The sequence below is a fragment of the Heptranchias perlo genome, chromosome 37 (genome assembly GCF_035084215.1).
Source record: "Heptranchias perlo isolate sHepPer1 chromosome 37, sHepPer1.hap1, whole genome shotgun sequence".
NCBI classification, from domain to species: domain Eukaryota; kingdom Metazoa; phylum Chordata; class Chondrichthyes; order Hexanchiformes; family Hexanchidae; genus Heptranchias; species Heptranchias perlo.
This window is the reverse complement of record NC_090361.1, coordinates 11077427-11099517: the sequence shown is the minus strand read 5'-3', so window position 1 is coordinate 11099517 and position 22091 is coordinate 11077427. Positions and strand designations below refer to the sequence as shown.

At 42.5% G+C, this 22091-nt stretch overlaps 1 protein-coding gene across 2 annotated transcripts; it reads right to left on the bottom strand.

The window, feature by feature from the left end:
- Positions 1–323: 323 nt before the first annotated feature.
- Positions 324–21371, bottom strand: LOC137304508 (A-kinase anchor protein 8-like). 2 transcript variants are annotated; one of them, XM_067973138.1, is made up of 13 exons: positions 21284–21371; positions 18572–18610; positions 16451–16619; positions 12604–13075; positions 10085–10208; positions 9290–9348; positions 8508–8595; positions 8334–8430; positions 7471–7612; positions 6645–6747; positions 5207–5337; positions 3309–3404; positions 324–1664 (listed from the first exon to the last, which is right to left on the bottom strand). In XM_067973138.1, the coding sequence occupies exons 1-13, from the start codon at positions 21300–21302 to the stop codon at positions 1236–1238; spliced, it is 1968 nt and encodes a 655-aa protein (XP_067829239.1). In that variant the 5' UTR covers positions 21303–21371; the 3' UTR covers positions 324–1235. The 2 variants fall into 2 exon arrangements, with proteins under 2 accessions (XP_067829239.1, XP_067829240.1); XM_067973139.1 differs by having other exon boundaries at positions 8532–8595.
- Positions 21372–22091: the final 720 nt, after the last annotated feature.

Below are 22091 nucleotides of genomic sequence, written 5' to 3'. Positions count from 1 at the left end.
ACAGGATCAGCCTCAGCCTCAGGTGTGATGGTCACTTTGATAGAATAGCCTGCCAACACCACTGGGAAACTCCACCTTCCCCATGAATTAAACTGGGGTGGAGTGGGGGTGGTGGTAATTTTCACTTTCACCAGTTGGACACTAAACGGCTAAAGCCTGGGACTAATCAAAAGCAAGCAATTCTAAAAAGACAGGATGGTTACCCCAATTTTCACCTAGTCTCCAAAAGCCTTTAATCCCTCCTATTCACCATCAGATTGAAGAAAACCACATTGCTATTAAAAAGGGAGAAAAACATCTATAAAATGATTCCATCAAAACACTAACATTTATAAAAAGGGTTTAATGTAGTTTTATTGTATACAATTATTTCCAGAAGTTAAGCAATTACTCCTCTTTCCAGTAGTAAAACAAAAAAAAATACAGTCAGTACCCAGATGGTATCACTAAAATCCAAAGCAAAACTCACAAAAATGGAAATTGTACTCAACTTTTAGTCAAAAATACCAACTGAAAACATATGTTCTGTCACATCTGCAATAAGGTGTTCCATTTAAACTTTTGGACAAGCAAATGTAGAAAGTTTGATTACACAATACAACTTGACTTCTGCTCACCATTAAAGGCAGTTTGAAAACACTAAAGCATTAGCATGCAACAATTTTCTTTCCTGAAGCCAACTATTTTTGTGAAACCCCCTTCAACATCTTCAATCCAAAGAGCGAGACACAAGCAGACAGTTTTGAAGAGTCTCACCATGTTATGAAACACAGGGAACTATAGATTTTATGCAGTGTATGGTAAATTCCCTGATGTTCATGTAAGTGTCTATACAATCTCACGTGTAAACTTCCTTTTTTAAAAATAAAGTGTTAAACAGGTCAAACCGTTTCCCACAGAATGTTCTATGCACATCCTGAATCTGGCAGAGGTCAATGTCACCTACTCTGGAAGTTTAAAAAAAGTCAACAGGGCAAATGCACTCACAAACCACTTTCACAGAAATCAGCAGTTCACATAAAACTAGTTAGACAAAGCTGGGAAGCAGAGAGCCACACCAGATTTGGGACAGTCATGACATGGAATTGTCCCAAACGCAAGATGTTTTGGGATCATACAAGAATCTCGTGGCTACTAAAATAACATTGCTTTAATTCAGACACACTGTACTTTTGGAGAATTTTATGCTGAAGAAACAGAAGGAGACATAGACTAGCATACATCTGTACAGCAAATTACTCTAACTCTTCTGCATTGCCACCACCATCTGGAGCACTTTCATCAGGATTTTCTCCTTCACCCACTTCCAAGATCTTGTTTTCATCTTCAGCTGTGAGGGGTTCTTCAGCATCTTTCTCTGCGGGAAGAGATTCTTCACCATCCTGGTCTGCTGTGGAGTTTGCTTCAGCTTCCTCATCAGTGGCATCAGCTTCCTTGTCAGACTGATATACAGCTGTCTCAGCGTGTATTTCACCTTCCCCGTCACCTTCTTCTTCCCCTGGCTCCGTCTCTGCTTCCACCCCCTCCCCGTCTGCAGTTTCATCTTTCTTCTCTCCATCATTTTCACCTGTAATACTCTCATTGAGTGCATCACCCTCCATAGTGTCATCAACACCATCTTCAGCATCATCTTTAGCATCTTCTTCAGTAAATGGATTCTCACCCTGTGAAGTATAAAGAAATTAGAGCTCTGAAAAACTTCAGACACTTAAGATTCCAGCATCAGATATATCTCAAAGGTGAAATTGCATTTTATATCGACACACTTTTTCTTTTAATCTTGCCAACTTTCTCCCCTGAAGGTCTGTGACTCTTCGCTGGAATACAGTTCTGGACCTCACTCAATTGGCCACACACATGACAGAATTTAAACAGGCTATGTATATTGTTCTCTTTAGAGCAGAGAAGATTCGGGGAGATTTAATAGAGGTGTTCAAAATTTTGAGGGGTTTTGATAGAGTACATAGGGAGAAACTGTTTCCACTTTGCAGGAGGGTCGGTAACCAGAGGACACAGATTTACGGTAGTTGGCAAAAGAACCAGAGGGGACATGAGAATTTTTTTAATGCAGCGAGTTATGATCTGGAATGCACTGCCTGAAAGGATGGTGGAAGCAGATTGAATAGCAACTTTCAAAAATGGAATTGGATAAAAACTTGAAAAGTAAAAATTTGCAGGACTGTGAGGAAAGAGCAGGAGTGGGACTAATTGGATAGCTCTTTCAAAGAGCCGGCACAAGCATAATGGGCCGAATGGCCACCTCCTGTGCGGTATGATTCTGTGAGACTGCAGGGGACATCACAACCAAGCCCAATTCTGTCCTCTCACAATGTCCACGCAAGCACTTCTAGGGGCCACTGAATAGCTAACAGAGAAACATAGAAAATAGGAGTAGGCCATTCAGCCCTTCGAGCCTGCTCCACCATTCAATATGATCATGGCTGATCCTCTACCTCAATACCATATTCCCGCTCTCTCCCCATACCCCTTGATGCCTTTTGTGTCGAGAAATCGATCTAGCTCCTTCTTAAATATATTCAGTGACTTGGCCTCCACAGCCTTCTGTGGTAGAGAATTCCACGGGTTTACCACCCTCTGAGTGAAGAAATTTCTCCTCATCGCAGTCCTAAATGTCCTACCCCGTATCCTGAGACTGTGACCCCTCGTTCTGGACCCCCCAGCCAGGGGAAACATCCTGCATCCAGTCTGTCCAGCCCTGTCAAAATTTTATATGTTCCAATGAGATCCCCTCTCATTTTTCTAAACTCGATTGGGAACAATGCCTAATCTCACCTCTTCTCCAGAAACACACAACATTTGGGGCACTGAGGCAAAATATAGAACCACAATTGTCACCTCAACATCGGTTAATTCATACTACAGATCAACCCCGGGATCTTTGTGATCTGTATACCTTAGATACTGGACAAACTGACTGCCATCAAATTTCTACTTAATATATGCATAGTCACTTGGCCATGATACTAAGCAACCTCAACTAATAATGAAGATCTCTTGCATAATTACCATCCCTTCCTAAGAGGGAGTCTGTAAGCATTATCACACAATTACTAAGAGGTGGAAATGTTAAAACATGGCAACAGGTTTACATGTACTGTGCTCAAGAACTGATTTAAGAAAGAAAATACTAAATTTAGTAGTATTTTTGCCATTGACACTTATCTACTAGAATAAAGTATCTCCTTAACAGAACAAATTGGGTTTGCGATTAGAAATACACACCCTTTTAATAACTGCAATCCCTTCAATTATTTGGTCAGATGCAATAGCATGCATTTGAAGATTACCTTGAGATATTTTTCCAACATGCTCACAATATTTCGATTATTGAGTATACTTTTAGCTACTTGAAGGCCAGTCTTCTTCGACTGCTCAAGCATCATCTGGAAACAAAAGCAAATAATAATTTTACAATAAACCAGCTACACAAATCTCAGGAAGTTTCTGGCTTTCATATTTGGTCTCAGGTGACCCTTTTTGAATGTCCCTCCACAGAAATATAAGCACCATCTTACATCAGTACAGATTAAAGCCACCCACCAAATGTTAGACTAACAGCTTTAGCAGGAGTGTTCCTGACTCTGGTCTTTAAGTCCCGTTCACCCAACATTCCTGTGCTCACTGACTTACATTGACTTCTGGTCCAGCAATGCCTCAAATTTAAAATTCTTGTGCTTGTATTCAAATCCTGCTGTAGCCTCACCCCTCCCTATCTCTAACTTCCTCCAGCCCTACAACCCTCTGAGCACTCTGTGATCCTCCAATTTTGGCCTCTTGTGCATCCCAGATTTCCTTTGCCCCACCATTGGCAGCTGTGCTGTCAGCTGTCTAGGCTTTAAGTTCTGGAATTCCCTCCCTAAACCTCTCCCTCCTCCTTTAAGACGCTCCTTAAAATCTACCTCTGACCAAGCTTTTGTTCATCTATCCCAGTATCTCCTTATGTGGGTCGGTGTCCAATTTTGTCTGATAATGCTCCTGTGAAGTGCCTTGGACATTTTACTACGTTAAAGATGCTGTATAAACGCAAGTCGTTGTTTCCTTGTCCACATTTGGTAATAGAGGCTTTAGCCGGCATCCCTTCTCTCCTATGACCCCAACGCCTCACTCCTAAGCATTTAAAAGCCTTTCTTTTTTAAAAAAATGCCTTCAACCAAGCTTTCAGTCGACAACTTGCATTTATATAGCACCTTTAGCGTAGTGAAACATCCCAAGGCACCTCACAGGAACGATCAAACAAAATTTACCGAGCCACTTAAGGAAATATTAGGACATGTGACCAAAAGCTTGGTCAGAGGTAGGTTTTAAGGAGCATCTTAAAGGAGGAGAGCGTGGTAGAGAGGCAGAGAGGTTTAGGGAGAGAATTCCAGAGCTTAGGGCCTAGGCAGCTGAAGGCACAGTTGCCAGTGGTGGAGCAATTAAAATCGGGAATGCGCAAGAGGCCAGAATTGGAGGAGCATAGAGATCTCAGAGGGTTGTAGGGCTGGAGGAGGTTACAGAGAGGCCATGGAGGGATTTGAAAACACGGATGGGAATTTAAAATCAAGGCTTTGCTGCACCGGGAGCACAAGGGTGATGGGTGAATGGGATTTGGTGCAAGTTAGGATACGGGCAGCAGAGTTTTGGATGAGTTCAAGTTTACGGCGAGTGCAAGGTGGGAAGCCGGCCAGGAGAGCATTGGAATAGAGGTAACAAAGGCGTGGATGAGGGTTTCAGTAGCAGATGAACTGAGGCGGGGCGGAGACAAGTGATGTCCTCTCCTAAACTTCCCACAAACCCTTGGCATTCCCTCTTTTTAACGTCTAGAGCACCTTGAGATTATGTTAAAGGTACTATATAAATGCAAGTAATTTAAATTCCAAACAAATGCTTGTCCAAATCTCAGCTCCATTTTTAAAATTTCACCACTCAGTTACCATTGTCAGATAGAATGCTGCAATGGATAACCACACTTGCATTTGTTTCTGTTGCTTTTTTAAAAAATAAAGCATAACCATAGTACTGTGCACCATTCCGCATCCAAGACAGTATCTTGTCTGAGGCATTGTTACATCTGCAGAACAGACTATGCATTCCTCCCAGCCAAAAGATTGCAGTATATTGTATGTTTTGGGGGTGGGTGGTGGAGAGAAGAGAGAAAAAAAGCTCAGTTGCCCATATGGAGTTGAGAGAGTGTAAACAGATTTACTTTTCTGTTCCTGTTGTGGTCAGGTGTCTTCATGTGCCGCTGGATGGCATTGTTCTGCATTGGAATGAACATTTCACAAGCTGTACAGTGAACCGCTTCCACCTTCTTCATGAAATTGTCAATACTAATACCTGCAATACAAAGAAGTTGGTGAAAGTCACCTGAAAATGTAAATTCTTGCTTTGAGGCATGTTCACAAACCCATAAGCTAGGCACCTGGAAAAACGTGCCAAAACGTTCAGAGTGAGCTAGCAACATAGAGGCCAATATATGCAACATGAAAACAACAATTGTAGTAAATAGCAGACTGGCAAAGATACTCAACTATTTCACATCTACAAGGAAGGTGAAGACTGCAGGAGCATCAGAAAGGGGTGCGATACAATGGATATATAAATATTAGAAAAGGAACCAGTACCCATGTCATTTCACCACAACATTCTCAGTGCAGACCAAGCAGGCCTACTAACTTATTGACTAAAGTTTCATAATTCACCGAAATTCTTTATAAGCAAGGTGAATGTTTTTTATTCTTTGAACACGAGTATAAGAGAAAACAAAGTAACTATAGACTAGTTGGTCTCACGTCAGAAAAGAACTCCTGGTGACCATAATTGGAGAATAGTGAGCATCTAAAAATTAATATGTTAATCAGGAGTATTCAAAATCAATTTGTAAGCAGATTGTGCTTTGCTTGAATTCAAAGAAATTACTGAGTGTGTGAAGAATCTGCACAAGATACTGGTTAGGTCACAGTTGGGAGTATTGCATGCAGTTTGCAGTACTGAATGAGTGCTTTCTTTTGGATGAAATGTTAAACTGAGGCAGCAGCTACCCTCAGGTGAGCACAAAAAAATCCCATGCCACTGTTCGAAGAATTATTGGTGCCCTGGCCAACCAATCCTGCTGTGCACAAATTGGCTGTTTCCCTATATAACTTCAAAACAAAAAACTTAATTGGCTGTAAAGTTCTTTGGGACATCCAGAGGTCACGGAAGGAGCGATATAAATGCAAGTTCTTATTTTCTTATTGGATGATAAGTATAGTTCGGATATTATGATGAGACTTGAAAAACAAGGGGGTGGGAAATCTAAGAAATAATCAAAATTATGAAACAGGTTTGAGGGTAAATCACAAGAGATTTTCACCATTTGATGCATCAGTATCAAGGGGACAAACTGAGGATTGGCACAAAGCATAAAAGGGGAGATCAGAAGCAAATTTTCCCCACAAAATGTGATTAGGATATGGAATGCTTTACTTCAAATGCACCGATATTTTAGAATGAAAGGAAGGAAACAGGAGTAGGAGTTCAATACAGACACAATGGGCTAAATGGTCACCTTGTGCAGCAAAGTTTGAGATTCTACGATTAAATGTGTAACTCTCATTCAAATTCTTGCTCCCCTCTTAGCAATAGTTTCTGATTTTACTCACCATGCAGGAGGTTTTGTTCTTGGATCCTCTTTTTAATTGCATTTTTATCTTCCATTGAGTCACGGAATTTCAGTGTCTTCTTATTCTTGTTCAAAACATACTCCTGGAAGGAAAGATCAGTTATCAGTGACTATTAAAATCTTAAAACAAGCCCAACATAGTCCTGCTACTAGAGAGTAACTTCTGAAGTTAAGCATTCTGGCTGGAGTTTTCCACTCGTGCACTGATCAGGCCGCGATTTTAATGGACAGGCAAATCGTAGGCTGGCAAGCACAGAAACAGAAAATTCCGGCCTCTATATTTGATAACTTCCAGCAAGAACTAAGTCTGTCCTTCTGATTGGATGCCTGACTGAAATGGCTCAAACTAAAAAGCTAACAGTCCACAATACTGTTCACTGCCAGGCGATATGGTCAGCAACAGATCCATTAGTGGAAGTGGAGTGTACTCGGTACAGCATATACCAGTGAGATTAATGGGTCTGTGGTAAACTGGATCACAGCTGGACCAGCAGCGGCATCAGAATATCCCTCAGCTTTGAGGGGGTGCAGGGTTACTACAAATCACTGTCCAGCAGCCTCTGCTAAAGTTTGTAGATGCCAAGTTAGTTCAGTACCAGACGTCACTGAAAAGCCCAACACTTACTGTCCAGGCTCATACAATCACTTCATATAATCATTCCCAAGCATGAGTTGCTACCTTTGAGTTGGGGTAAGGGGCCAGGGAAAGGATTTTTTGTTATTAAAACACATAATATGCATTCAACTTGCACCAAATACTAACATAAGCTTTAAGAAAAGTGTATTTAAATGCAAAGCTAACATACATGCAAAAACTCAGCTGTTTGTTTGGGAAGCTTGGTCCCGATGAATTTGAAGTTATCCTTATGGAATTTACTTTCCAAGTGGGGGAAAATTTCTTCATCATCAAATGTGCGAAACTTGCAAACTGAGCAGACATACATTATCCTGTAGTAACAAAGCTTTGTTAGTTGTGGAAAATACAGCTTGCATCAATAGGGTGCCACTATATTCAATACTGAAACTGACCAATGCAAAGTAATCTTACTACTAGACAAAGTTGGGCAATACACCCGATAGTTTAACATAATTGGAATGGATAGATTCAAGTTGAATTCGAACAATTTTTTATCCTGCTTGAGGTTCATGAGGTTAGCTTCACTCTAAAGGGCCCAGTGAATAGGAAATAAAAGTCCAGAAAGATTCTAATTGCAACCCTGATCAATGCTTACTTAGTTGATCTCAGTTAGGCTGGCAATCAGGCTGCAACAAAAACTTCTCATTCTGTATTCAACCACCCCGGCTGAACACCACACAGGACCAGGACTGGGCTTGGCTCTGATGACTTACATGGTCTATTAGCCTCCAATACTCAATTGTCTAGGAAGCATGACCACTTGGTCGTGATACCAGCAGGCTGTCGTTATCCATGTAACAATACTTCATCATAAATCATGCAGTACAAAAAGCATGACTTTTACTCACATGACTGAAGCATCTAAACTCCCACCCCACAATCCAGTAAGTGACAAATACTGGTTCCTACTGTCCAGTTCAGCAAACCAGCTTTAGAATTATGCAACCCATCCCAATTACAATAATGAAAACCTTTCCCTTTAAGTGTGAATAACTACAAACAGACTGGTTACAATAAGCAACTCTCCTTTACCTTTCTGTAATACGATCCCGCTGTCTCTTCCTTGGTCTCTCCTTCTTGTTGTACAGTTTCTTTTTAATGTCATTAATTTCCTCTTGTACGTCACCAGCTAACAAAAACAAGATATGGCATCACAGGTATTATATATCAGACATACAAAAAATAAATAAATACCAGCCCTCTTACATTTCTTGGACTCAGTATCGTTACCATCTGCATCAGTCTCTTTTTTCTCCTTTTCAGGGCTGTCAGTTGAATCTTTATCCTCGATATTCTAAATATAAAAAATAGTTTCAATGATGGGCTGACCAACAATCCCATCAGTTTTTACAAATATATATTGGCTCAGACATGAAGTAAGGTTATCTGGAGATTGCATTTTTAAACCACCATTTTTCTATAAGACTTGCTAAATGTGCACCGCAGCATGAATTGGGACCTTCAGGATAATAGAAAAGCACTTTCAGTATTTTCTCAGAACCAGATGCCTCAGCTAGCATCTGGAACCAAAAACAAATTAATCAGACTGGGTGGGGGGGAGGGTGGAAATGAAGAGGAAGGAAAAGAGCACCTCCGTCAATGGTGTTTAATCTGCCGAAAAACCTGAAAATCTGTGAGCAGGTTACAAGTGGAAGGAAGTTTTCATGGTATTCCACCGCTTTCGTTGAAGAAAATTAATTCAACAAAAAATTATTTTAAAGAGGTCAATTTTGTTGCCAACAAGGAGATCCAGGTCGGCCCTCTGTGGTATACACTCAAGTGACATCAATTATGGGGAGCATCCAATAGGGGGATCTAATGCACACAACAGTGGATTTCAAACTGGCCAGAGATGGCTCCAGATCTGACTGCAGCTAGAAAACCAACCTATAGGCCAAGTTATGGGGAGACTTTTTTCTTTAGGTATGCTGAAACCACGAGTTAAATTTTACCACATGATGCAATTTAAGATTTCCACAAATACTCACAGCACTGGCATCACCGCCTGCAACATCTTCAGCATCATCATCACCTGGCTCCTTCTCTTCTAAAAATGAACAGAAAGGTCATTAGTGTACTGATTAACATGTTACCTAAAACACTGAAGGTTTGCAAAATTTTCATGAAACGAGAAAAAGATCAGTGTTGTTTGCATACTTAGAATACACGCATACATAGATTGCAAACTTTAGAAGACGTTAGAGGGTGCTCACATGCCACCCTGAGCAATCCTCTCAAAACAAATGTTGATAGAGGTTCGGAAATCTGCCTAGCCTCTCAGACAAGGAAGAAAAGGCACACTAACATAAAATTTGCTCAGTGCTTCACTACAGTGAAAAACACACATGAATTATTAACCTCAAAAACATATCCAACCACTATAGACAGTTGATCAGAAAGACACAATGGCCTCAGCTAAACAGGTTACTACTTTTTTTTAAAAACAGACTCTCTATCAGGTTTAGTGGGTAAATACACTGATCCATTCAATGCAGGAAGGTCCCAGTTTCCATGTCTGACCTATTCTAAATTAGCTGATCATCACCTAGGGTACTAGTTGGAATACAGTTCCCTATGCTAGAAAGGGAGAAAGAGACGATTGTTCCTATTCACTATCTGGTAACTCCTGATGGAAAGCGCAATGTGAATGTTGGACACGGGCAGGATCAGGATTTGCAAGGATGCCCGCATGGTTGAACAGATTATCTAAACTTGTCTAGGCTCACACCTGAAGAACATCAGATGAGTCAAGAAGGTGCAATATCAAATTTTAAAATGTTTACCTGCTTCACTGTCTGATATATCCGACTGGTCTGTTCTTGCCATTTTGCTGTCTGGTTCATCGTTGCTTGCAGTTGACTGCTTCCTCTTCCTTCCACCTCCTGTATCTCTGCCTCTACCTCTCCTCTGTCACAAAGATACCATAGCATTGGTCAACAGCTTAACTTCACCTGGATATTGTTAACCAAGAGATCATGTTTCTCAGGTTCTAATGTGTGGCAGAACTCCACAAATTGCTCAAATCACTTTTCAGGAATCTAACATCTGTGGTGGGTAAAATTTTGGAGTCTATTATTAAGGAGACAGTAACGGAACATTTAGATAAACATAATTTAATAGGACAAAGTCAGCATGGCTTTACGAAGGGGAAGTCATGTCTGACAAATTTGCTTGAGTTCTTTGAGGACATAACGTACAAGGTGGATAAAGGGGAATCGGTGGACGTAGTGTATTTAGACTTCCAGAAGGCATTCGACAAGGTGCCACATAAAAGATTATTGCTCAAGATAAAGAATCACTGGACTGGGGGTAATATTCTGGCATGGGTGGAGGATTGGTTATCTAACAGGAAGCAGAGTTGGGATAAATGGTTCATTCTCGGACTGGCAACCAGTAGCCAGTGGTGTTCCGCAGGGGTCGGTGCTGGGTCCCCAACTCTTTACAATCAATATTAACGATTTGGAGGAGGGGACCGAGTGCAACATATCAAAGTTTGCAGATGATACAAAGATGGGAGGGAAAGTAGAGAGTGAGGAGGACATAAAAAACCTACAAGGGGATATAGACAGGCTGGGTGAGTGAGCAGAGATTTGGCAGATGCAATACAATATTGGAAAATGTGAGGTTATGCACTTTGGCGGGAAAAATCAGAGAGCAAGTTATTATCTTAATGGCGAGAAACTGGAAAGTACTGCAGTACAAAGGGATCTGGGGGTCCTAGTGCAAGAAAATCAAAAAGTTAGTATGCAGGTGATCAAGAAGGCCAACAGAATGTTGGCTTTTATTGCTAGGGGGATAGAATATAAAAACAGGGAGGTATTGCTGCAGTTATATAAGGTATTGGTGAGACCGCACCTGGAATACTGCATACAGTTTTGGTGTCCACACTTAAGAAAAGACATACTTGCTCTCGAGGCAGTACAAAGAAGGTTCACTCGGTTAATCCCGGGGATGAGGGGGTGGACATATGAGGAGAGGTTGAGTAGATTGGGACTCTACTCATTGGAGTTCAGAAGAATGAGAGGCGATCTTATTGAAACATATAAGATTGTGAAGGGGCTTGATCGGGTGGATGCGGTAAGGATGTTCCCAAAGACGGGTGAAACTAGAACTAGGGGGCATAATCTTAGAATAAGGGGCTGCTCTTTTAAAACTGAGATGAGGAGAAACTTCTTCACTCAGAGGGTAGTAGGTCTGTGGAATTTGCTGCCCCAGGAAGCTGTGGAAGCTACATCATTAAATAAATTTAAAACAGAAATAGACAGTTTCCTAGAAGTAAAGGGAATTAGGGGTTACAGGGAGCGGACAGGAAATTGGACATGAAGCTGAGTTTGGATCGGTCAAGGCCCTGTGGGTGGCAGAGCGGGCCCAGGGGCTGAGTGGCCGGGTCCTGCTCCTACTTCTTGTGTTCTTTAGATTTGAGGTTAGGATCAGATCAGCCATGATCTTATTGAATGGCGGAGCAGGCTCGAGGGACCGATTGGCCTACTCCTGCTCCTAGTTCTTATGTTCTTCAACTTTTGGCTGGACTCACATCCAGTTCTAGCAGGTGCTCAAACACATGGACGAATCTCAATCTGCCACTTCGGTACAGACCACTGTTTCAATTCTAATGTTTTATGCACATTTAATCAAACTGAAGCTTTTGTCTTCAAAGCCAGGATAGTATTCCTGCTGCCCAGAGCTTTGTGTGAACTGCTGAACAAGTGCACACCATTACACTTATATAAAAATTCACTGAAGCGTACAAAGCCTATAGGAACCGTTAACACAGCCACCGGAGTTGTAACAGCGAAAGTTAAATCTCCCAAATTCCAAGTGTGCGCACTGATATGTTTCCAGTGAAACAGATGCAATGCAAAAATAGCAAATTTCAGAGTACCAACTACTAGTATGCTAAGTATGTACTGCTGTTTGCCCTATGTATAAAGACGCATGTGTGAAGATGCTACTTCAAGTTGACACTTCAACTGATTTTGCATTCTGTATCCATGCCCTTTAATCTGATGAAAGGCATAGGTACATTTTAAGAGTTTCTCCCTAAACTGCATATTACACCTACAGCACTCCAGCAATCCACAGCGGCTCTTTTTGCATGTTCTGATCCATTCCATATATTTGACCATTCCTGTACTGTCTTTCATCTTATCTTTATATTCGACTTCCTTTTCAGGACCAGAAAGGGAGATATTAATGACTACAAGATTCTTGGAATATGAGTTTGTTGAGCTGGTTACTGAAAGTCACACAGCTGAATACTTAAGTCTACGACCTTATAAAATGGGAAAAGTTTTCTACTTACACTTCTGTTCCGATTCCGCTCTCTCCTTCGCTGTCTGCCACCTCCAAACTGTTTTCCCATTCCCTGCATGCCGAACAACCCAAAACCGGAGGTTAAGGCCTGGGAGAAGAGCGATGGGAGGTTCCTGGAGGCGGCAGCAAAGCCCCTGCCTCCCAATCCCATCGACAGCTCATTCCAGCGTGCAGACAGTCGCTCGGAACTTGAAGATGACGAGAAGGGGTCGTTCCGGAAAGGTCTGTTATTTTGAGGCCTGTCTCTAGACCAGTTCTGACCCCGCTGCTTGCCGGAGCCGTCACGTGCTCTGTTGCGGAACTGATCCCTGCGGTTCCTGGCGGAGCTGTCGAAGCGGTCAAAGCGACCTCCGTAGGAATCATTACGATTAGGTCCAGATTCACTGTAATCGAAGCCGGATCTGAACAGATCACGGTCATCCAGTGAAGACCTGGAGTCGTAGGACTCGAAAGGTGCAAACCTGAAAGAGTCGCACAGCAAGCAAGGAATCTGGTCAGTAGCTGGAGAGTACCAAGAAACAGTCTGCTGAACAGTCAGAACAGACTGAAATTTAAACAGCAGAGTTTCAACCAAGCTAGGTGTTGTTTTTAGCAACTAACATTTTCTACAGTGTTTTGTAAATCAGCAACAGGCTCTGGTAATGAAATATTTACCAGTATTAATAACTAAGCTGTTACCAATTTAAGAGCCTCATTATGGATTCTAAAACCTAGACTTTTCCCAAAGTTAGCATCTGTTAATAGTTTGTAACCTATATGCAAATGCACTCTAAACTTGTAGACTATTCACAGTGCTTGAGCAATGTGAAAACCAATGATGGTCAATACGTGGATGGAAAACAGATTGCATATTTTTTCACGTTAGTCCATAGTGCTAAGTTAATTGCCAAGCCGAGAGTGCTATTATACTCAACTACGGTTTATGAAACCCACTTATACGGTAGCAAGCACGCATGATCAGGGATAGACAGTCCATATTTTGGAACGCCTTTCAAACTTAAGTTCCTCAACACTACTCCCTAACCTTAAGCCAGCAAGGTATTTCAATAAGAAATTCAGTACTGGTAGTTCTTTTTTTAAATGTATGCATATTACAGCACAGTGAATGCTGAGAATCTCTTCTGGAAGAGTTGCTGATAAATAGATAGCAATTCAACTCTCAAATTGAATTATTCAAATCATCAAACCTCTCAAAGATCAGATTCTAACACGGAGACAAAGCAACCCATATAAACAATGCACCAAAATAATCCAAATTTTAACAATCCTTGGAGAGCTATGAAAACCAATCCCATCCAATCAGTAAACCTGCCAGCGTGAATTATATGACAGCATTGTATATTCATTAAAAAATTCCCATATGCTTATTTGCTATCAAATGCCATTACATTTGCCATTTAAAATGCTTGCATTTGAACCAGTGTTACTTACATATATTTGCAATAGCAAATATACAGATTTCATGGATTTAGAAGAGGGATAATTTTCCAGCCTGAATGTTTGAAACATACCTGAGAACACGCTTTGTACTAAATACACTACAGACTCTAATTCAGCCTCTGACAAAAAATGCAGTACACAGCAGTTTTAAGCACTAAATCATATGCAAAATATGTACAGTATAGTCAATAACCAAAACAGAGAATCCCTGTAGTAAAACACTTCCAGTTATCTGTCTAAAATGTATACTTGAGGTACTGAATGAGCAAAAATGTCCTCCAACTAAAATAGGGAAGACCGAAGACATTGTCTTCAGTCCCTGCCACAAACTCCGTTCTCTAGCCACCAACTCCATCCCTCTCCCTGGCCACTGTCTGAGGCTGAACCAGACTGTTAGCAACTTCGGCGTCCTATTTGACCTTGACCACATATCCACTCCATCACCAAGACCGCCTACTTCCACCTCCGTAACATCGCCCATCTCCAGCCCGCCTCAGCTCATCTGCTGCTGAAAACCTCATCCATGCCTTTGTTATCTCTAGACTTGACTATTCCAATGCTCTCATAACCAGCCTCCCATCTTCCACCTTCCATAAACTTGGGCTCATCCAAAACTCTACTGCCCATATCCTAACTCGCAACAAGTCCCATTCACCCATCACCCCTGTGCTCGCTGACCTACAGTGGCTCCTGGCCCAATCAATTTTAAAATTCTGATCCTTGTTTTCATCCCTCCATGGCCTCGCCCCTCCCTATCTCTGTAACCTCCTCCAGCCCTACAACTCTCCAAGATCTCTGCCCTCCTCTAATTGTGACCTCTTGCGCATCCCTGACGTTAATCGCTCCACCTCTGGCAGCCGTGCCTTCAGCTGCCTCGGCCCTAAGCTCTGGAACTCCCTCCCTAAACGTCTCCGTCTCTCTCCCCTCCTTTAAGACGCTCCTTAAAACCTACCTCTTTGATCAAGCTTTTGGTCACTTGTCCCAATATCTCCTTATGTGGCTTGGTGTCAAATTTTGTTTGATAATTGCTCCTGTGAAGCGCCTTGGGACATTTTACTATGTTAAAAGGCACTATATAAATGCAAGTTGTTGTTGTTGTCACAACGTATCTATTAACAAGTTCATACTTACCAGTCTGCCATATGCAATTCCCAATGTTAGCTGGCAAAACCTACCAACTAATTTTCATGATCTGAAGCCCGATATGAGATGGGTGTTCTTACCACCTACCATTTCAAGACAGTTTTTCTCCAGTACAATAAGCTTTGCAAGTAACATGCATAAAGACAAAGCAGTTGCAGCACAAGTGTTAATTGGAGGGGTGCCAACCTGCTTGATGCACCACCTTCTCCCCTCCATGCTGCATCTCTTATGAAAGCAGAATTCCACAGGGACCAGTAACCTCCAGTACTTCAGCCATGGTGATTAACACTGCAAGTAAGCTTTAGAAAACTCTTCAATCAAAAGGCCATCATAGAAATCTGGATTTTGTCCTCACTGACATCTACATATATATCTATAGGCATGTACTTCTAGCAGGAATGCATATCAAGCTCCATCACACCTTCCCAACACCAGGGAGTCAATGGTGAACTGTAGGGAGGGGCTGCTACAGTCCCTGCTCCAACTGAGATAAGCAATTCAGATCAGGGACACTCTCCTCGTCAGTATGGCTCAGCTCATACTACAGTGCACTTATCAACAAAGTCACTGAGGACCTCCTAGTAAACCTTCACTTCCAGTAGTCACAAAAGTGCAATTTAGTATTAGAACCCTATTGTTATTTCGCCTTTTCCCCAAAAATGGAACAGCAGTATTACTTTGTAATAAACCTAAAATTATTTATGTATCAATTCAACACAAAGCTCGTTTAACCCATTTGAACACTGATGATAGTGCTCTTTCCATTTGGCATATCAAATACAGCAACCTTATCGTAGAGCGATCTAAAAAATACTTCTCCATAACCAGTTTAAAAACACAAATTACTGGCCTCCCAATCAAAGCTACCACCTTCACAGAGTTAGGCCAAGACAGAAACAAGGACGTTCTATTGCCACCTCAGCTCCTCCATATCACTGCACTGAAATAAGTAAATAATCAGTAAGTAGTTGAGGATAAGCATGGTGTCTGCAACAGGAAGCCAACCACTGCAATTTTTCCATTTGAGGAGTTATTCTGCATATAAATCATTAAGGATAAGCACACTGTACAACACTGCAAATATAAAAGACACAGCGCACTGACTCACTGAATATACAATGTTTAATACTAATTAGGAGTCTAATCTTGGAAATTCAAAATACCAGAAGTAAAATAAAGCACAAAGCTCCAACTAGATTAGTCTCCCGATTGGCACACAGCAGCTCTTCTGTTTTTGAAGTCCTGATAGATACCTTTCCTGTTCATCACCCTCGTTGCGAGAAAGCACGTCTAACCGCTGGTTAATTTTAGCAACAATGGAATCAGAAGATTGGTTGGCATTGCCTTTCTGCGAGTCCCATGATTTGCCACCGTAGCCATAATTTGATCCAGAACCCTGTCCATAACCATAGCCATCATAGCCTGAGGGGAAAAAAACATGAATTGTAAAATAATATTGTCAAAGTTCTTCTTGAAATCAACCAAGTATGCAAGTTTTTAAATGGTTTTAAGACTGTCACTATTAAGAATGGTTGTCACTATAGAGAAAAAGAGCAAGTTGGAGGTATGGAGTTATCTCGGTGTTGATCCATTAATTCAAAAAAAATCATCACCTGTCCAAAACCAGCTAAACAGATCTCGGGGCTAGACATTCAATATAGACATAGGTATGGAAAGTGTACAAATCATCTCCATATAATGGGAGTGAAAAGCTAAGAGCATTATGTTGTATGTGACCTAGGAACTGTAGTTTTCTCCCATATTTCCATATAAATCAATAGCTAAGCTTTTTAAAAGAAACGCAAATAATTGACATAAGCCGCTCAATAGTTTGCATTTCTATCCTTATTTTGTCTTAAGTAAAATCATGCAACAGTGCTTCTTTCCGGAAACAAAATGGACACTAAAAATGACTGTAGCAGAACACTTCAGGAATATTCTGAGTCCATCAAATGGACTAGAACTTGCAAATGAAAGTTCTCATCCCTGCACCCGCCACTCATCATAGAATGATATAGCATAGAAGGAGGCCATTCGGCTCATTGTGCCGGCTCTTTGAAAGAGCTATCCAATTAGTCTCACTCCCTTGCTCTTTCCCATAGCACTGCAAATTTTCCCTCCAAGTATTTATCCTATTCCCTTTTGACAGTTGCTATTGAATCTGCTTCCACCAACCTTTCAGGCAGTGCATTCCAGATCACAACAACTCGTTGTGTAAATTTTTGGGGAACCTCATGTCGCCTCTGGTTCTTTTGCCAATTACCTTAAATCTCTATCCTCTGGTTACCAACCCTTCTGTTACTGGAAACAGTTTCTACATATTTACTCAATCAAAACCCTTCATTATTTTGATCACATCTATCAAATCTCCCCTTAACCTTCTCTGCTCCAAGGAGAACCCCAGTTTCTCTAGTCTCTCCACGTAACTAAAGTTTTTCATCCCTGGTACCATTCTAGTAAATCACCTCTGCACCATCTCATAAGGCCTTGATTTCCTTCCTAAAATGTGGTGCCCAGAATTGGTCACAATACCCCAGCTGGGGCCTAACCAGTGTTCTATAAAGGTTCAGGATACTTCTAAGCTTTTGTACCCTACGCCTCTATTTATAAAGCCAAGGATCCCTTATGCCTTTTTAACAGCCTTTTCAACTTGTCCTGCCACCTTCAAAGACTTCTGCACATACACTCCCAGGTCTCTCTGTTCCTGCACCCCCTTAAAATTGTACCATTTAGTTTATATTGCCTTTCCTCATTTTTCCTACCAAAATGAATTATTTCACATTTCTCTGCATTAAATTTCATCTGCCATGTGTCTGCCCATTTCACCAGTTTGCCTATGTCCTCCTGAAGTCTGTTACTATCCTCCTCACTGTTTACTACATTTCCGAGTTTCGTGTCATCTGCAAACTTTAAAATTATGCCCTATGTACCCAAGTCCAGGTCATTAATATGTATCAAAAAGACCAGTGGTCCCAACAAGCACTGGTCATAAACCAGCCACCAGGATCTGCTCAAGCTGAGGTTCTGACCTCTTCTCCATTTGATGGCTTCCCATACACCAACAGTCTGAGAAGCGTGCACACGACCATTCCTCGTGCAGCACATCAGCACACCAGTGTAATGCATCAAAGAATAACTGGCAGGTTTCACAATGAACAAAGGGATGGAGAACAAGGACAGAGCAACTGCAGAGGATGTCAATTAGTGGGAGGTTTTCTATTCCAGAACCTGCTGGGCCTTTCAAATGTTGCCATCAGGTTTAAAATGACTCCCATGTTTGCTGCAAATTAAATCATGTTCCAGGAAAATGTGACTTGGGCAGGGACGTTAGCCAAATTACCCCTCCCACCTCATTCACTTCTGATAGAACTTACCTTCGCCAGAGGATTCTGCATTCCAATTTCCATACGAGCCTGTAAAATACAAGACTGTTATTACAATGTCCTATTTTAATTTGGAAAAATCTTTCAATAAAAGACTAATTTTACAAACTAGATTGTGAAACAGAATATTAAGCAGGATGTTGCAATAATCCACTAAAGTTTAGCCGTGGCTCGCCCGAGTCAGAAGGTTGTGGGTTCAAGTGTCACTCCAGAGACTTGAGCACGTAATCTAGGCTGACACTTCAGTGCAGTACCGAGGGAGTGCTAAACTGTCAGAGGTGCCGTCTTTCGGACGAGACGTTAAACCGAGGCCCTGTCTGTTCTCTCAGATGTAGAAGATCTCACGGCACTATTCAAAGAAGAGCAGGGGAGTTCTCCACGATGTCCTGGCCCATATTTTTCCCTCAGCCAACATCACTAAAAAAAATTATCTGGTCATTATCTCATTGCTGTTTGTCGGACCTTGTGTACAAATTGGCTGCTGCGTTTCCTACATTGTAACAGTGACCACACTTCAAAAATGCCGAATTCGCTGTAAAGTGCTTTGGGATGTTCTGAGGCCGTGAAAGGCGCTATAAAAATGCAATTTCTTTCTTTTAAGTGGAGCACAACAGCACCCTTGCTCTGAAAACCCCAGGTTATTCTTGTGAATAGAAGTCATCAATTTCATTGCTGAAAGCTAATGAAAACAAAAAGCTTTTGTCTCTGTGTAGCCATTCCAAGCACAGAACATTAGTCGAATTCTTTGGCACTGATACATTTGCAAACTACGTCCCTGGACATTCGGGGGTTAACAACAGGATCCAAGACGGTCCACTAGGTTACTGGGTTTATTTCATTAGATTTCTCTATTTCAATGCGTTCACTCACTAACATATTATTTCTGCTGCTGTGTACAATTTTTTTAATTGTGCAATTGTATCCTTTTTTAAATGATAGATGACACTATCTTTCAGACAGGGGTACACAGGAGTAAATCATTATTTGTATGGGGTCCAGCAGTTTTTAACATTTAAATCGATAATGTGTTTTAAGTGTTTAGATATAGACAGACAAAACCCTACCAAAGCATTGAGAAAAAGGAGCAAATGCCATTTTCTACTGCACTATTAAAGGATGATGCTTTGGTAATTTTCAACACAATGTCATGAGCCATTTTATCTCTACTTGCTACATTGCTACAAAGTTGGGAAAGCAATGCACTGGCCTCTCCTGCTAATGAATTTCTTCTCATCATCTGGGGACATAATTTTTCATTAAAAAAAGAGGAAAAAGAAATCAGCTGGCAACAGCCAGTGAAAAGAGGACATCATGCTTGGATTAAAAGCATGGACAGCCCATATACTGCAGCCTAGGTGACAAGCTATATCTTCCCCATCCAAAAGGATGCAAAGGCACCAGATAAGCAGCTACGCTTGGGACTTGCTCCTTGTTGGCAGCTCTCACCAGAGCTGACACAAAGAGAAATCAGAACTTATCCCTATATGGCTGGACCTCGTCCCCTTCAACTTCACGTGGTGATATGTAAGTTCTATAGGTTCAGCTTTTATTGTGCTGCATTTTATCCAAATGCACATCAGGGTAGACAGCAATTCCATTTTCTCCCCGCCCCCTCTCTACCACCTTGCAAGATATGCAAATTTCCCAGCATCAACAGCAGCAGCTCCTCCCACCACCACTGCTTTGTCCCCTCAAAGGGAGGCAGAACGCCTTCAAAATGGCGGGCTCCTGAATGGGTCACACCGTCCAGTTTTCCCCTTGCAAATTCTGAGCGCGCGCTCGCGGGTGGAGGGGGCGGGCTCTCCCAGCGCGTGGAGGGGGCGGGCTCTCCCAGCGCGCTCGCGCGGGTGGAGGGGCGGGGGCTCTCGTCGCGCGCGCGCGCGCGGGGGGTTCTCTGAGCGCGCGTGCGGGCTCTCGTCGCGCGCGCGTGGGTGGAGGGGCTCTCTGAGCGCGCGTGCGGGTGGAGGGGGGTGGGGTTATCTGAGCGCGCGCGCGTGGGTGGAGGGGCTCTCAGCGCGCGCGCGTGCGGGTGGAGGGGGGCTCAGCGCGTGCGGGTGGAGGGGGGCTCAGCGCGCGCGTGTGTCGGGAACGGGCCGCGCTCATTGAGTGACGCCATTTTGTGGCGGGGGCGGGGGGGCCACAGAGAGGCAAAACGTCGAGAACCATCGAAAACCGTTGAGAGACTTCAAGAACCATCCAGGCAAGCGCACAGCAGCCGTTAAACGAACAAGTTTTATTAAAAACATTGGCGGAATTAGGACAGCTTCTCTGTGGTGTACTTCAGAAACAACAATCCGCGTGGCTCCCCAAGAGAAAACGTGATAGATTAGGAATGTGGGAGCAAGGGGAAGTACCCCCAGATTGGAAATAAAACAGCCGCCGCCGCAGCGCACGACCTGCAGTGCTCCTGCAACTCAACCCGACAGTTCTGGTGATTGACATCACCGCTAACCAATCGCATGACAGAACGTTCCTAACTGAAGCGTTCCACAGCCAATCAGCCCGAGGGGAGGCGGGATTGCCGGCGGCAGCAAGTTGAGTTGGTTTTCTGCCGTGTGACGCGAAACAAAATTTCAAAACAAAACCAACGGACAACCGACAGAGAAACGCCGATCTCCGTGTCAACCATACGGCAGCAAAAATGGGTGCAACACGAAGGAGACCAGACCTTATGATGCGCCTATCAAGACTTGCTTGACTGACCTGAATAACGACCATCCATTTTGCTTCGGCTTCAGAAAGAAGTCCTCACTCGCCTTCCAGTGAGCTTCTACTCACCCGGATGTACCACCCTCCACCGCCGATTGGTCTAGGCTGAGGCAAGTGGGCGGGTTTAAGGGGGCAACGCCATTTCTGATTAGCGGTAATCGAAGTCAATCATATTCTTCTTGACGACAGTAACCATGAGTGCCTGTAAGTTGCCCGACCAGAAGCGGTGGGCAGCAGACAGGCTTTTTCATAGCTTGATGAGTGGGAATGCAATGGTTATGCTGCAGAATTGCAGACTAACTAATACACTCTAACATTCAACCCTAAATGCTAATTTTCAAATCAAGAATAAAAGAGGTTTCCTTCACTTGTGTTTCCTCATATTTAGATTTTACGAAGGTGTGCGTTTCTCCTCTCCCCATGGTTCAGGGAGTTCATCCAGTGAGTAACTAAGCCATTGCAGAGTATGAAAGGTCCCAGGTTCAATTCCCGGTCTATGCAGAGTTAGCTCAGCCAATATGATTTTTGGTCAGGGTGGCGGCACACAATTTGTCTTGAGTCAAGGAAAAGTTTGTGGATGTCATGACAGGGTCAGCTATGGTGCTCTCAGCAGTCAATTAGCCTATCTTAACTCATGGTTGCTTGAGTGAGGGATCAGTGGGGGTGCTAGCATCAGTAGATTGAAACCCAGAACTTCCAACCTTAGGGAAATTTTATGAGGGTGAATATTTATGCCATATAGTACAGCTAAATTTGCTAGGGATTCATGGGCTGCTTTAAGTCCCCAGATGCTTTGTATTAT

Bases quoted from the DNA above. Each gene is read 5' to 3' on its own strand.
- LOC137304508 (XM_067973138.1), bottom strand. The intron at 10,209-12,603 runs GTAAGTAGAAAA...TCTTTGTGACAG, and splicing joins AGCGGAATCGGAACAGAAGT to AGGAGAGGTAGAGGCAGAGA. The intron at 8,596-9,289 runs GTGAGTATTTGT...TTTTATATTTAG, and splicing joins CAGGCGGTGATGCCAGTGCT to AATATCGAGGATAAAGATTC.